The 15,647-nt window shown below is 53.5% G+C and overlaps 1 protein-coding gene and 1 non-coding gene across 5 annotated transcripts in view; both read left to right on the top strand.

Annotated features, from left to right (window-relative positions):
* MED24 (mediator complex subunit 24) overlaps positions 1-13,939 on the top strand; it is a 48,377-nt gene extending 34,438 nt beyond the window's left edge. For 3 of the 4 annotated variants that reach the window (XM_037809426.1, XM_037809425.1, XM_037809427.1), the window contains 24 exons: positions 200-238; positions 568-641; positions 1,011-1,243; positions 1,388-1,444; positions 2,896-3,007; positions 3,166-3,316; positions 3,589-3,702; positions 4,206-4,253; positions 4,672-4,754; positions 5,051-5,137; positions 5,606-5,717; positions 6,220-6,362; positions 6,921-6,958; positions 7,406-7,488; positions 7,868-8,046; positions 8,153-8,252; positions 8,544-8,719; positions 10,128-10,392; positions 10,830-11,011; positions 11,213-11,303; positions 11,699-11,798; positions 12,725-12,805; positions 13,104-13,252; positions 13,399-13,939. In XM_037809426.1, coding sequence (XP_037665354.1) covers positions 200-238; positions 568-641; positions 1,011-1,243; positions 1,388-1,444; positions 2,896-3,007; positions 3,166-3,316; positions 3,589-3,702; positions 4,206-4,253; positions 4,672-4,754; positions 5,051-5,137; positions 5,606-5,717; positions 6,220-6,362; positions 6,921-6,958; positions 7,406-7,488; positions 7,868-8,046; positions 8,153-8,252; positions 8,544-8,719; positions 10,128-10,392; positions 10,830-11,011; positions 11,213-11,303; positions 11,699-11,798; positions 12,725-12,805; positions 13,104-13,252; positions 13,399-13,515 — 2,814 coding nt within the window. In that variant the 3' untranslated portion in view covers positions 13,516-13,939. The remainder of the gene's footprint in view (positions 1-199; positions 239-567; positions 642-1,010; positions 1,244-1,387; positions 1,445-2,895; positions 3,008-3,165; positions 3,317-3,588; positions 3,703-4,205; positions 4,254-4,671; positions 4,755-5,050; positions 5,138-5,605; positions 5,718-6,219; positions 6,363-6,920; positions 6,959-7,405; positions 7,489-7,867; positions 8,047-8,152; positions 8,253-8,543; positions 8,720-10,127; positions 10,393-10,829; positions 11,012-11,212; positions 11,304-11,698; positions 11,799-12,724; positions 12,806-13,103; positions 13,253-13,398) is intronic. The other variant, XM_037809424.1, reaches the window with a different exon arrangement.
* LOC119515035 lies at positions 7,217-7,321 on the top strand. The gene has a single exon (XR_005212932.1). It is a non-coding gene; the product is annotated as a small nucleolar RNA SNORD124 (small nucleolar RNA).
* Positions 13,940-15,647: the final 1,708 nt, after the last annotated feature.

The following is a 15,647-nucleotide window of genomic DNA, read 5'->3' as shown; positions in this document are numbered from 1 at the left end:
CAGTGAGTCTGCTAGGAGCAGGTTGGGACAGTGCATAGTGTTACTACTACTTGTCTTTTAATGAGCTGCGGAAGGCCTCCTGGTGAGGTTGAGGTTTCAAGAGAGCTGCAGCCTCATTGTTTGTTCTTCTCCACTGTGTGGGGTATAGCTGTCTGAACATTACTTAAGTTAGTGCTTTTTCTTTCTTTTTTTCCTCCAGATGGTGTCCTATTCCTCCGTCCTCACAGCTATCAGTAAGGTATGACTAGCTACTCAGAGGGCTAGTTGGGGGAGAAGGACAGAGATGTGGTAGTGGTGGCCAAGGCTCTACCTCCTTGGCTGCCTCAGTCATGTGACCTCTGAGGCTAGACAGGCAGCACATAATACCTCTGGCTGGACCTGCTGACCTTCCCTGGGAGGGAGGGGGATCTTGGGATGTGGGGGCTGGCAATTAGGAGCCCATTTCCAACGCCAAATGGATACTAAGTCTGAAACCTGGTGGGAAGATGAGCTGGAATCCTGAACTATACTGTGAAACTCCGGGATTGACTGGGACATTCTGTAACATCTCTGCTGTTCTTTCCACAGTTTGATGACTTTTCCCGGGACCTGTGTGTCCAGGCTTTGCTGGACGTCATGGACATGTTTTGTGACCAACTGAGGTAGTGCCATTGGTGGGGGGCTCCCAACCATTTGGCATTGTCTCAGTGTAAAGGAGCAGCTCCTAGCACATTGACTGAGGCCAACTCTTTGGGTTCCCACATTTCTTCTTCCCACCTGCCTTTCTGCACACACCCTTCCCCAACCTTTTTGCTTATTTCCTTAGGACAAAATGCCTCTTCTCTATTTGGAGTATCTTATTTGAAATCTTGTCCAGTGGAAGCAGAATGGACTAGGTGCCTTCCCTAGGACTTTGCTGGTTTCCCAAACATGTTCCCTAGTAGGGGAGTGCCAAAGACTCTGGGGGATAATGGCTTGAGTCCAATTTCAACCCTTGGAGCAGAGACAAATTTTGCATCCTTTCCCGGTAGCTGTCACGGCAAAGCAGAGGAGTGCATTGGGCTCTGCCGAGCCCTTCTCAGCGCCCTCCACTGGCTGCTGCGCTGCACTGCAGCCTCTGCAGAGCGGTTCCGGGAGGGACTGGAGGCTGGTACTCGAGCAGCTGGGGAGAAGCAGCTTGCCATGTGCCTGCAGCGCCTGGAGAAGACCCTGAGCAGCACCAAGAACCGGGCCCTGCTCCACATCGCCAAACTAGAGGAGGCCTGTATGTCCCCCGATTCCCCTGAGCCCCACCTGCCACTGTTCCCATAGCCAGTTCTTTAATTGAGAGGGGAGAGGTAGGATGCCATCCCACTTCTTTCCAGGAGGATCTGAAATCATTCCACTTCCTTTTTTTTCTCCCCATAAGCATTGCATACATCCCAGGGACTTGGGCAGGGTGGCACCCGAGCCAATCAACCAACAGGTATTTACTGAGCATTATCATATGCCCAGCACTACGCCAGGTGCTGGGGGTGGGGGGAGGTGGGCCACCTAGGAAGCATGTGGTAGGGTCCATGCCCTCAACAAGCTTACATGCTAGTTGGAGAGCAAGACTAATATATAACATACATGGGGAAAAAATCAGAGGACCCGCTGAGCACACAGTCCATCCTTGTCTTTGTCACTATATTACTCATGATTTAAAAGCAAATGACTCTTGAGTGTTACCTAAAACATCCCATTAAACACAGAAACTGTCTGCTGTCAGGCCTATTGTGCCATTTACCTCTTGAAAGTCAGATGCTAAATATTGGAACCCTCCAGAGCCTGAGAACAGACAGATCATCTGATGGGAGGGAAGACCCCAGGATTTCTGGACATAGGGCCTGAAGGCCACAGTCTTGCTGTGACTTGGGACCACCAAAGTCTCTTGTTCTCCAGTATCCAGAAAATGCTAGAATGCAGCACACTTGGGTCTTCAGGACCTGGTTGGAGGACTAGTTAACAGGGTTTGTATATTTATGACTTCTCAAAATATGTTTTACTGCCTGTGAAAAGTCCAGAAAGATGGTCACAACATAAAATTGTGTTATATTAGCAGTTTTATTTTGAGTATTTTATAAATGTTTATTGGCTGAAAACTGAATGGATGCTTAATTTAATTTTAATGGATCTCAGGTCTTGACTTTTTGTGTGTTTTTTTTCCCTATGCTACATGGAGGTTAATGGGCTAGTTGGTGCCATTATTCATCATTTGACCCTCTGGAGTTGTAACTAGGATGAGGGACTTGTAATTAAGTGCTAAATAATGTGGCAGAGACCATGGATGCAGGCATTTAGGAGACAGAGATCAGTGGGTTAGGCCAGTTGGGTAAGTCAGTAAAGGAGCTGGGTCTTGAGCCGACATGAAGGATGGGGGACCGTGAAGGTGGGAGGACAGGCATTTCACAAGTGGGGAGGGGAGCAAGAGCAAAGGCCCAGACGAGGGAGTGGGCAAACACAGGATGGACATTTAGGAACACAGCCTGACTAGAGGGGGTAGTGGGTGGGCCCTGGCAAGGTTGGCTTTTTGGGTTGGCCAACTCCTGAAAGGGCTTGTGGACACCCTCCCTGTTCCAGCCACTGGACTCTCATCTTCCTCTGTCTCTCTCTCTCCACTGCTTGTGCTGTGTTGCAGCTTGTCTCTAAAGTCTGCTGGGGGCATCCCCTTGAAATCAGGCTTTGGGGAGTAGTTTCTAGGGGCTCCAGCCCTTGGTGCTCACTGCCCTTCTAGAAAAGATGCATGCTGCCCTTCAGACCTCCATGTCATCCTCAGGGAAGTCCTCCCAGTGTGGTTTTGTGGGCCCAGAGGGTACCAAGGTCGAGGAGTTTGGGGGCCAGTCTCTGCCTCTTCTCTTTTTTTCATCATGTGTCTGTATTTCCTTTTTCCACCAGCCTCCTGGACTGCCATTGAGCACTCACTCTTGAAGCTTGGGGAGATACTGGCCAATCTCAGCAACCCCCAGCTCCGGAGCCAGGCTGAGCAGTGCAGCACACTCATTAGGAGGTACCTGGCTCCCTGGGTGCACCGTGGTGAAGGGAGAGAGAGAAAAGGCCCTGAGGTGTCAGTGGGAAGATGGGGTACCTGGCCCCTTCCCCTCCTCCTGCCTTTCCAACTCCTCCTAGCTCTCCAAACATTGTCCCCTGTGTTTCTCTTCCCCTTAGCATCCCCACAATGCTATCTGTGCACTCAGAGCAGCTGCACAAGACTGGCTTCCCCACAGTCCATGCAGTGGTCCTGCTCGAGGGCACCATGAATCTGACGGGGGAGATGCAGCCCCTGGTGGAGCAGCTGATGATGGTGAAGCGCATGCAGGTGGGAGGCTGCTGTGGCCACAGGGACGAGTTGCTTTTCTCTCTCCCAGATGGGAAGGATTCTTTGGTCGTTCTTGAGGGAAATAGGACTTTTCCTGTTCCATGGTTAAGTGCATCACGGTCCTGTTGGGTTCTGTCACTTTATCTTATGTCCCTGGTTCTCAGCAATATAGCCGGGGAAGTGATGTGCTGTGTCTGGTCCCTGGGAGCCTTCAGAAGGATGGAGGGTTTCTGGGGTACCTTCTTATGCCCCCCCCTTGGGTCTTCCCACAGCATATCCCCACCCCACTCTTTGTCCTGGAGATCTGGAAAGCTTGCTTTGTGGGGCTCATTGAGTCCCCTGAAGGTACAGAGGAGCTCAAGTGGACAGCTTTCACCTTCCTCAAGGTACCTGGGGAGCAGCAGAGAGCCACTGTAGGAATGGTTCTCAGGAAAACAGAGACACCCTGGACCTCTACCCATGCCCAGCATGCCGGGTCCCACCAGCACAAGTTCTCATCGATTATTTTTCTGCAAGTCCAAGAGCTACATTTAGCCCACTTGGCAAGACTCACTTTTCTTACCACAGAGGTGCTCTTTAGCTCAGCCATCAGCCACATTGGTGCAGGGCAATGAAGGGAGCCAGGGAAAGTGGGCCTCAGTCCTCCTTGAGGCTGGGTTTGCTTGTGGCCTTGTTGAGCCAGTAGAGGTGCAGGGTCTCTGCCCTGGAGGCTGAGGGGCATCAAGCACTTGGGTACCCTTCACTTTCTGATTTGGCTTGAAGAGTGTTTTTACTCCCAGGGCTGGAGTGTTCCTCTGCCCAGGGCAGGGGGAAAGAGGGATTGCCTTCAGTTCTAGGTAAAAGAGAATAAGTTGAATTTCCTGTTTCTTCCCCCTGCCTCATCCCCCAGATTCCACAGGTTTTGGTGAAGTTGAAGAAATACTGTCATGGGGACAAGGTGAGTTGAAGAAAAGAGATGAGGTGGCCTGGGATCAGGTGAGGACCTTTCTGTCCTGGAAGAACAAGGGCAAGGGAAGGGTCATTTAGACCCTAGCTGGGTGGTAGTGTGTCCTTGTACCTGGGAGAAGGCTGGAAGTGTGTGTTTACCTGAGCATCTGTGTGTGTCTGCGCTCACACTCCTGGGCTCCAGGCAGAAGGCACCCAGGCACCTCAGGCAGAGCTGTCCAGGAGGCAAGGGGGCCATGCAGGGAGCAGCATCGCCTCATACCCCTCCCTGTCCAGCTGCTGGAAGCCAGTGGAAGGCATGGCCGGCTTAAAGGCTCTTACATTCAGAAAGGTGTCTGTGAGCTTGTGCTGTAGGGGGTGGGTGCAATTGAGGAACTTGAAAGCAGATGGAAGTCTCTGACTCTTTATAGGACTTCACTGAGGATGTCAACTGTGCTTTTGAGTTCCTGCTGAAGCTCACACCCTTGTTGGATAAAGCTGACCAGCGCTGCAAGTGCGTGCTCCCTTGCTCACCCCTGCCCTACTGGAAGGTGTTCTGGGCTCCTGCCTGTCTCTTCTGTGCCAGATGATGCCTCAGGGCACTCTGTCTCCTTGTTCACTCCCCTTGGCAAGGGCAGGAGGCAGCAGCCCTACAGTTGCCAAGTACCTAGAGCCCTCTACCTTCCTTTAGGCACTCAGGAGTGTCTTCATCCTGAAGAAGGGGGAAGATACCAGGCAGTGACCATTGCTCCCAGCCGTCAGAAATCCCAGCAGTGTGCCCATTTCCCTCACCATCTTTTTTCCTCACAGCTGTGACTGTACAAACTTCTTACTCCAAGAATGTAGCAAGCAGGGCCTTCTGTCCGAAGCCAGCGTGACCAACCTTGGGGCCAAGCGGTAAGTGTGAGCTCCTTTGGGCCACTCCAGGGACCCCTTGAGCCCCTTCTCTCATGTCCAGACTGGGCTGCTGGGTGCCTTTCCCCTCCTGTCTAGAATTTGGGTTGCAAGTGCCAGGGACCATGCCAAGAGTCACAGGGAGCAGGAGGGAAAAGAAGACACTGGTTTCTTCAGAGCAGAGCTTGGCCTCTTGGTTCTTGTTGACCTTATACTCTTCTTGGTGATCAAAGTAAAAATTCTAAACCTCTCTTCAATCTTAAATGAACTTACAAATAGATAATAATGGCTAACAATAAATTGAAGTGATTGCAATATTGAATATGCTTTCTTAAACTCCACCCAACCCCAAAGACTCATATATGCTTCCCACCTTCCTGTGCCTCTGCTTCTGGGCTTGGACTATGGAATGTGTCAAGAACTTATCTCTATTCCTGTTCCCTTCTCTTGACTAACTCATTCTGGCCCCAGCACAGCAGACCGGGAGCATGCGCCCCAGCTGAAATCAGAAGAAAATGCCAATATCCAGCCCAACCCTGGGCTGATCCTCCGGGCGGAGCCCACTGTCACAAACATCCTCAAGGTGAGCACACCCTTCCCTTGCCACCAGGATTCTCTCTCTCCTATTCCCAGCATCCCCTCTACTTCCAGAAAAATAAACGGAGGCCTCGGATTTCTCTCTTATGTCTTTTATACATAATTGCTTTGGAAGTAGAGGAAGGGGGCGGGCAAGGAAAGCTGCCATTAAAAACTAACACTTCTTGAGCACTGCTGGGATACCAGGCACCATGGTAGATGCTCTCACGTCACCTCATATGGAAACCATGGAGAATCTCACAGCAGTCACCATTCCCATCCCAATCCCACCACTGTCATCCCAGTTTAGTTGAGAGGAATGGATCAGAGAGCAGAGGTAGATTTTAGGAATGATTTTCCAGATTGGAGTCACAAAGATGTAGATTGAATTGCAGGTCCTGATGTCTCATTTAATAGAGACATGCAGTGAGAGAAATGTGGCGAGGCTGTACCTGGGAATAGGGGGTCTTCAGTGTTCTTCAGGACTTGATTTCTTGATTTGTCCCCAGACAATGGATGCAGACCACTCCAAGTCCCCAGAGGGGCTGCTGGGGGTCCTAGGCCACATGCTGTCTGGGAAGAGTCTGGACTTGCTACTGGCTGCTGCTGCCGCCACTGGGAAGCTTAAAACCTTCGCCCGGAAGTTCATCAGGTAAGGAAGGCTGCACCCCTGAACAGGGTTGGGGAGGCCAGGACTGAAGGGAGGAGGTAGCAGGATAGGGGTCAGGCCCTGCACTCAGGTCTGGGGCCCACCCGGCGATCACAGGCCAAAGCAGAGCACCCCAGCTAGAGACTTTGGAGGAAGTGCAAGTTCTCTTGACTTGAGGTGCTCACTTTTCTTCAGCTGAGGGTGAAGTGGAGGAGTCCATTATGGGGACAGGGTGCTGACCAGCAGGCATGGAGGAAGTGCATGTTTGTGTTTGCCCAGTTATTAACAGGGTACCATCCGATTTTATCGCCTTTTTTGATTGACGTGGAATTTGATGTATAGAATTTTGTTTCATTCGGTGAGCCATTCTCTAGGCCTTGGATGTCTTTTAAAAATAGATATAAATAATTCTCTTTTCCGTAGCAATGTTGTTCATTTTAAATTTAACTTGTAAATGAGACTCTAGTGACCACCTCTCTGAGGGTGTATAGCACCCCCAGTCCCCAGCTGTTACTCATTCCTTGCCCTGATTTGCATGACTTGTCTCCATTCCTTCTGCAGTTTGAATGAATTCACCACTCACGGCAGCGGTGAAAGCAGTAAGTCATCTCTGTGCACCCCGGACCCAGGTGGCACCAAGGAGGAGATGGAGGGAAGGAGGAGGACTCTCTTGCTCATATTGAGGAGGCTGAGTTGTTTCCTCCCCTGAGCGACGACTAACTGAAGCTTTTGGGGGGTCTTGAAAGAGGGTGATGCTAAGAAAAGGATTCTTCCAAAACCATCTGTTTGTCTCTGTCCCTCCTCCTGCCCCTTTAAGACTTGGTTGTATATCACGGAGGAGGCTACTAGGAGTCTTTTGATTCCAAGGAAGGGATGATGTTCCAATTGAGTCCCAAGAAAAGGATCCTGAGTCTCATCACTTTGAAGTAGCCAAGTTGGTCCCTGACCTTCCTTGATAAGAATCCTGGTCCCCTCTCAACCCAGACAAGGATTTGGGGTCCTCACCCTAGGCTGAGGGACCAGCCTTCTTCTTATCCTTCCCACAGCCAAAGCAGCCTCAGTTCGTGCCTTACTCTTTGACATCTCCTTCCTCATGCTGTGCCATGTGGCCCAGACCTATGGCTCAGAGGTAAGTGAGAGGACAGCAGGCAGGGTCAGGGGGAGAGGTAAAGGGGAACGAAGAAACCAGGGAACAACTTTCCCCATCTGCCCCCTGGCCCTTTTAGTCTCCCAAGCCAGTTTGTTCTGCTGCCCTCAGAAATCAGGGTCACCCTGAGCGAAGTGAACGGATAGGATGCCCCTTGGTCATAGCTAGAATCGCTCAGTGCCGCACTCACATTGACCACTAGGTGGCGGCAGAGCCCCTGTCTTCCTCCACTAGACCAATTTGTCCCCATTCCTCCATGCTGGGAAGGGAATTGCAGTGTGGCAGGAACATGAGGAGTGGTAGGAGGCCCAGTGCTGAGCCCTCCCCACTCAGCTGGTGCCTCTCCCTCCCCCTTTCCCAGGTGATTGTGTCCGACTCGAGTACAGGAGCGGAGGTACCCTTCTTTGAGACCTGGATGCAGACGTGCATGCCCGAGGAGGGCAAGGTCCTGAACCCTGACCACCCTTGCTTCCGGCCAGATTCCACCAAGGTGGAGTCCCTGGTGGCCCTGCTCAACAATTCCTCAGAGATGAAGCTGGTGTCAGTGGCCTGGGTGTCTATTCTAAGGGTGGCAGTTGGGGCGAGACCCTCTTCTGAGCCCTTCCCAGGCTCCCCTGTGGTGATTTCTCTCCCACCCCTTCCCTAGGCACATGAAGTGGCACGAGGTCTGTCTCAGCATCTCAGCGGCCATCTTGGAAATCCTCAATGCCTGGGAGAACGGGGTGCTGGCCTTCGAGTCCATTCAGGTAGCTGCCTGCTCAGCTTCCAGCAGCCTTTGCTCTTCGAGACCTGAGCCAGTCTTTGATAGCTAATGTTAGGTTTTGTAAAAAGAAGACCCTTGATCCTCTCTGTAATCATAGTCTTAGCCACTCCCTCCCACCCATAGGTAACTCTAGGAAATCAAAGTTGTGGTGAAGAGAGGTGAAGATTGTGACCTAGATCCCCCCTGCTACACTTAGCTGCCCACAGAGGCCAGGGAAAGTCATGGTCATGGAAGGGGAGATCATAGCCCCAGTCACCCTTTTCCCCTCACCCAGAAAATCACAGATAATATCAAGGGAAAGGTTTGCAGTCTGGCAGTGTGTGCTGTGGCTTGGCTTGTGGCCCACGTCCGGATGCTGGGGCTGGACGAGCGTGAGAAGTCACTGCAGATGATCCGCCAGCTGGCAGGCCCACTGTATAGTGAGAACACTCTGCAGTTCTACAACGAGAGGTTGGTAACCCCTCCCCTCACTCCCTGAGCTCCACAGGTCTCTCGTGAGAAGTCAGTAACATCAGTAACCAATATTCCTCTCTTACCTTCCCAGAAACACTGCTCACTTGCTCACTTACTTCCTCACTCACTCACTCCCTTTCTTATTCACTCGTTCACCACTAACTCTGCAAACATTCAGTGTGTGTCTCTGTGCCAGAACCTGCTGTGTGCCAGGCATACAGGCCCCAAACCACCCTGATTCCTGCCTTCAGAGAGCTCAAGTTCTCGAGAAATAGCTCCCTAGGGAAAAATGTGATTATCTGAGTTAGAGCACTGTTGGGAGTGATGACAGGCCTCATCTCCCCCACCTTCCTCCCAGCCCCACTGTCTTTTGTGTCCCTGCTTTGGCTCTTCAGGGGCTGGGAGGACCTCCCTGGCCACCGCAGCTATGTTGAGTTCATTGGTTCGTTCACCCAAACAGTAAGTTGTGAGTGACAGTCACAAGATGGCTGTCGAGGATGTCTTACACAGGAAGAGGTAAACTATTTGGCTAAAATGAAGTTTATGGGGAGTCTGTAAAATCGCGTCTTCTGATTTCCCCTGGCTTCTTTATTTTTTCCTTTCCTCCCTCCCCCAACAAGTAAAGGAGAATTTGCTCTGACATAATCCATTTGAAATCCCCTGAGTTCTGTCTGGTGAGGGCTAGTGGGAATTCTGTGATGCCATCATCCAGGTGGGAATGGTGGCTCCAGAAGACATAGCGACTTTCCCAGAGCAGCCCAGCAGCCCAGGAACGGTCAGCACTCAGATCCAGGTCTGTAGTCATAGGTGAAGGAGGACTGTTAATGAGAAAATTCCTGGATCTTCACTCATGCTTGCCCAGTTACCAAAGGCCGGGAAGAGTCCTGTGAGGCAGACAACTCTTGGGCCCCTCTCCTGGAAGTAACAGTTTATTTTGGGAGTAGGCCAAGGCTGGGGGAACCCCCCCTCCCCGAAGCACTCAGCTCAAGGGGAAGTGATTGTATTTATTTATGCCGGAGGGTTGGCAGGGCCCCAGGCTTGGGACATGGAAGAGGGAGGGAGGGAGGAAGAGACAGAGACAGGAGAGTGTCTTGCTGGGATGACCCAGGGAAGGACACCCCCCACCCCCCCACCCCACCCCCCACCTCTGTCCCCTTTAATAGGTTTTGTGCGATGCAGGTGAAAATCCTGCCAGGAGCTGGTCCTGGCCCTGGTGGAGTCAGGTCTGCTGGAGGTTTGCAACTTCCCCTTGTTCCCTCCCCTGGCATAGAATGAAGTTAACTCCCCAGGAATTTTTCCGTAACCAAGTCTCAGGGAAAGTCTGGTTTAGATCCTTCCTTACCCTCCCCCTGTTGGCAAGGTGTCCACCTGAATTTCAGGTCCTCTCCCCCTCCACCTCCCCCAGGGTGGTGATCATGAGCTCGATCCTGGAGCACATGTGTGCTGACGTTCTGCAGCAGACAGCCACACAGATCAAGTTCCCCTCCACGGGCATGGACACAATGCCTTACTGGAACCTGCTGCCCCCTAAGCGACCCATTAAGGAGGTGCTGACTGACACATTTGCCAAGGTGCTGGAGAAGGGGTGGGTGGACAGCCGCTCCATCCACATCTTTGACACCCTGCTGCACATGGGAGGCGTCTACTGGTTCTGCAACAACCTGATCAAGGTACTTGGGCTGGGATGGGTGTGGCTAGACAGAAGGGCCAGGAGATCCGCAAACCCAGGAGACGTCCTGAGAAAATACCCATCAGGGCCAAACCCAGTGCTGCCCCCTTGCTTCCCATTGCCCAGCCTGGTCAGCCAGGCTGCTCTGAGAGCCCACTGTAAGCTGGGCAGCTGCCAAAAGCTGTGAGAAGACACCTCAGAAAGCAGAGGCAGGGCCCTTGCTCGTTCCCCCAGCAGCTCCCTCTCCAGTGGGGAGCTGCCTCCTCAGGTCTGGCCAGGGGCTACACAGAGTGAAGGATGGAGTGAAGGATGGAGCCTCAAGGAGGTGCTTGGCCTGTACAGCTTCCCAGAGAACAAGGCCTGGAATGGCGGGGATGTTGGGACCCTCAGTTTAGGGCCCCAGCACCCAGCAACACCCTCCCCAACCTGCCCATCCAGGAGCTGTTGAAGGAGACACGGAAGGAGCACACACTGCGGGCGGTGGAGCTGCTCTACTCCATCTTCTGTCTGGACATGCAGCAAGTGACCCTGGTCCTGCTGGGCCACGTCCTGCCTGGCCTGCTCACCGACTCCTCCAAGTGGCACAGCCTCATGGACCCCCCCGGCACTGCTCTTGCCAAGTAGGATTCTCTTCAAGGGCCTGCTCTCCTCTCTCACCCCGGGGCATCCAGACCAGCCTCCCACAGAGGCTGGCACCTTTTGCCTGATACCACCCCAGTAATGTGGGGCATTGCTGTCCGATGGGCCTCATCAGCATGGGCATGGGAGCCCCCTTGTGGGCTCCTCTCACATCCCCCTTTTTACTGGGACCCCTTTGCCAGGCTGGCTGTGTGGTGTGCCCTGAGTTCCTACTCCTCCCACAAGGGACAGGCATCCTCCCGCCAAAAGAAGAGACACCGTGAAGACATCGAGGTAGAGATCCCTCCACTTGCTTATTGGGGTGTTTTACTGAGCAAACAGTTGCTGAGCATTTAGTGGTTGGAGGCGCCTTATCAGGCAAAGGGACTTAGGGCTTGGCTGGTCAAGGGTCTGGAGGGAGAAGTGTGGGCAAGTCCAAGAAAGGGCCCCCAGACTGCCCTTTGTGTTCACAGGTCTTGTAAGGGGACAGTATGTTGCTCTTTGCGGTTTATCCCTAGAGATTGTGGGAGGGGATGTGGAGAGGGGACCAAGGCTCAGAGGAAGGTGACCCCGCTGGAAATGCTGACCGATGGTGCTGGGGAGTTCATGCCTCCCCACTCAGCTCCGGTTCTCTTCCCTGGTGACTCAAAATCTGGGGACTCGGGTGGCAATAGTGACTCTCCCCCCAGGATTACATCACCCTCTTCCCCCTGGACGACATACAGCCGTCCAAGCTGATGCGACTGCTGAGCTCCAACGAGGAAGATGCCAACATCCTTTCAAGTCCCAGTGAGTGTGTAGATGGGCTGGGCTGGCTGCTTCCTTTTCTGGGAACTTACTTCTTCCTAAGAAAGTTGCACTGCTCTGTACCCCGGTGCTGGGCATCTTTGCCAACTGGGTAGAGAGGGTGTGGTGGGGGCTTGTCCGATTCTGTCCCCTGAGGGGCTGTATTGTTTCCTAACCTGGAGAAAAAGTAGCTCTGTATCTCTCCCTGAGGGATCCCATCCCATCCCAGAAAAAGACCCCTCCCCCCAACACACACTCACACTAGTGAGTTCACGGCCTCAAGCACAGTCTGTGCCAGTGACTCACCAGCTCTGACCTTTCTGCCCCCTGCACATGCCCTGAGGACCTGGGCTGGGACCTGGGGCTCCTGCCCCCTCTTCCTGTCTGAAGAGTCCCGTCCCGGACTCTGAACTTCCCTAGAGGTCATGTGTTCTTACCTTTGCACTTTTCCTCTCCTCCCATCCAAGACTTCCTGCATAGCCCTGTCTCTGCCAAGGGCTACTTTTGAGGCATTTATTTTTTCCTGTTTCCAGAAATTTCTCCTTAGTCTAGAAGCTTCTCTGAGGCCTTTTAGGGACTAGGGGACCAACTGCCATCCATAGCCATGTGACATTTACTAATTGCTTAGCTTATCTGAATCTCAGTTTCCTCCTGTGTGAAATGGAGCTGTTGTGAGGAGGAAGCTGTTTGGTCCTGGTGAGGCCCCTGGGCTTGCACCTGGCACCTGGTGGTGCTCACAGATGTGGTTCCTCTCCTTGTCTCCTCTGGGCAATCTCCGCATTCAGGGCCCCACTCTGACTTTGGAGCTGAGGCTCTTCTCTGGGATCCCCATGCACCATTTGCCCCACCTGATTGGTGGAGACTGTGGGTGAGGGAGGACTGTGGGTGAGGGCTGCTGCCTCAGGGGTCCCCATGCTCTGATTCCACAGCCGACCGGTCCATGAATGGTTCCCTCTCAGCCTCCCAGCTCCACACGGTCAACATGAGAGACCCTCTGAACCGAGTCCTGGGTGAGCGCCTCCCCAGGGGGATGGGGAGACCTCATCAGCTGGAAGGGGACCCTCCTGGTGCCCCTTCACCTCCCTGTACCCCACCTTGCCCCACCTCTTTCCTCCACCTCCCCAATTGCTAGCTCTCCTGTCTCCCCTAAGAATTTCCCCTTCACACTCCCTCTTGATAGCCCCATTTGGGGGGCACTCCTGGTGCTTTTTTCTTTTTCCATTTCGCTCCCACCTTCTCCCGGGGTCTAACTCTTCTCAAACCCTTCTCATGCAATTCTTCTGTCCCGCTCTCCCGCATTCTGCACAGCCAACCTGTTCCTGCTCATTTCTTCCATCCTGGGGTCACGGACCGCTGGCCCCCACACTCAGTTTGTGCAGTGGTTCATGGAGGAGTGTGTGGACTGTCTGGAGCAGGGCAGCCACGGCAGCATCCTGCAGTTCATGCCCTTCACCACGGTGAGCAGACGGGGTCCGTGAGTCTTAGCAGGGTTTGGGGTTCAGGGGCCAGCCTCTCCTTCCCTCCTGGGACATTGCACTCACCATGAGGTAGCCCCAGTGAGCATCTCTGTCTCCCTGACTGTCTGTCTGTCTGTCTGTGGCAGGTGTCGGAACTGGTGAAGGTGTCAGCCATGTCCAGTCTCAAGGTGGTCCTGGCCATCACAGACCTCAGCCTGCCCCTGGGCCGCCAGGTGGCTGCCAAAGCCATTGCTGCCCTCTGAGGGGCTTGGGGTGGCCATGGGGTATGGCTGGGGAGGGTCCCCCAGCCCTAGGCACCTCAGAGGGGAGCAGGGAGGAAAGATGAGACATCGTTGCTCATATCCATATGATGTAAGAGCTGTTTGTCAGTTTCCAGATCTTCCCCCTGCTCCTCTGACCTCTGACCTCTAAGAAATCTCTCAATTTCTTCCTTTCATAATTTCCTCTCCCTTCTGCCTGTACCTGAAGAGAGTGAGTAGCCTGGTTCCTTAGCGCCAGGGCTGTCACCCTCTGTCCACTCCTCCTCCCATTCCAAGGCTGAAATTATCTCTAAAGAATGGTGTAAATGCATTGTGTGTGTGTGTATGTGTGTGTGTTTTTAATTCATAGGGGGAGGTTCAACCTCTTGTCAACTCACTTGTAAATAAAGAACACTGTGGAATCCTTTGTGGCTGTAGGTGCTATCAGTTCCCCCTCCTGAGCCTGACTGGTGATGGGATGGGAACAACGCCTTCCTCTGGGGAGAGGCTCAGTCCCGTAGCCAAGGAGGGAGGAGGAGAAGGAATTGATGCCAAGGAGGGCTGGGCTCAGGTTTCTGTATTTGTTCACTCACTAGCAGAAGGGGCAGGGAGACAAGAGCAGCTGCCCTTTCCCGGACCTGCTTTGGGTGATGGCAAGTAAGTGCCGGCCTGGACCCACCACCACCCCAGACTTACCCTGGGCAAGGAGGGGTTTGGGCCGCAGGCCCGCTGGTGTGGGGTTAGGGTGTCCTGCTCTTCTGTGGCTCCAGCCCAGCCCAGCCCCACCCAGCATCTGACCTGCCCAGAGTTCGGTTTGTTCCTTGCAGGGAAGGATGAGGGGCAGGAGCTCCATTAACCCTTCCTTGCCTGCTCCACGCACTTCCAAGCCCCCCAGTGATTTCTTCAGGACCAACCGGAGATGGAGGACCCTGAGTCACTGTAGCTGGGGATCCCAGCCCTATTCAGCCAGACCCACTTTCTAAGCCCTGTGGGGGAGGGACATGACTGAGGAGCCCAGGCTGGAGAAGGTTCGGGAGGTTGGTGGAACCCGTCTGGGTCCAGACTTCCTGGGTCTGGTGGGGGCAGGCTGGAACCAGACAGGAGCTTGGTCGGAGGGCACTCAGAGGTGTTCCTGGCACCTGCGGCGGACGCTGGTCCCTCACTTCTCCACATCTCCCTGCCCTCCTCGGGTGAGCTCAGGAGGCAGCCCGTGAGGCAGGAGGGCGGTGAGCTGGGATGAGATCAGATCAGAGGCAGAGCCTGAGAGAGAGGCAAGGGCAGAGCCCAGAATTTGAGTACAGACCCAAGTTTTCACCTTGAACTCGTCTTCCTAATCTGTAAATGGCACTTCTTATTCTGACTTTGTGGGCTCCTGTGAGGGTGAATGGGCTGATATTCATGGAAGACAATAAACCGACTATCCCTGTGCCTGTGTGAAACACCCCCTGGCTTAGGCCCCGTCTGGCTGGGCTGGTCTGTGGTGACCAGGGATGGAGCCCAAGCTCCCTCCTCTCCCAGCACTGGTGACCAGTCCGATCTGTCATCCCCACCAGCCTGTGGCACCATCAGTGCAGCTTAGCCCAACTTCTGCACAGAGTAGGTGCTCGAGTCAACGTGTGCTAAAGGAATGAATGCCAGGAGCTGGAGGACTTGCCCAGCTCATCCTCTTCCCCTCTTCTGGCCTCCCCCACCATTCGCCACCCCCCAGCCCCTGGCCAGCTGGCCTCAAGAAGGAGGAAGGACACGTACTGGAGACAAACACTTCATTTTATTCACAAGTTTGGCTACAATGAGAAAGTGAGGGCAGAAGTGGAGGGTAAACAGTGGAGATTTCCTTTTACCCCCCCACCCCCATTGAAACTCTCATCTCTTCCCTTCTACTTTCCCAATTCCAGCCCATCAAGGCAAGTGCACGACCCTCTGCCCAGCCCAAAAAGGACTCTGCATCCTGACCCCGTGGGGGGCAGGGGCGGGGTGTTATGAGCTTGTGGGTGTCTGTTTAGGGCATCCAGAAAAAGGCAGGAAATGCTGGCGATGGCCTGAGCTCCCTTTGCAGGGAGTCAAAACATGCCCCCCAAATCTTCAAAAAACAACAAAACAAATTCCCAGCAAATTTGTGGGACCCCAGAGTCGAG

The sequence above is a fragment of the Choloepus didactylus genome, chromosome 18 (assembly GCF_015220235.1).
Source record: "Choloepus didactylus isolate mChoDid1 chromosome 18, mChoDid1.pri, whole genome shotgun sequence".
Classification (NCBI taxonomy): Eukaryota; Metazoa; Chordata; class Mammalia; order Pilosa; family Megalonychidae; genus Choloepus; species Choloepus didactylus.
Note: the sequence above shows the minus strand (reverse complement) of the source record. Positions and strands in the feature narration are given on the sequence as shown.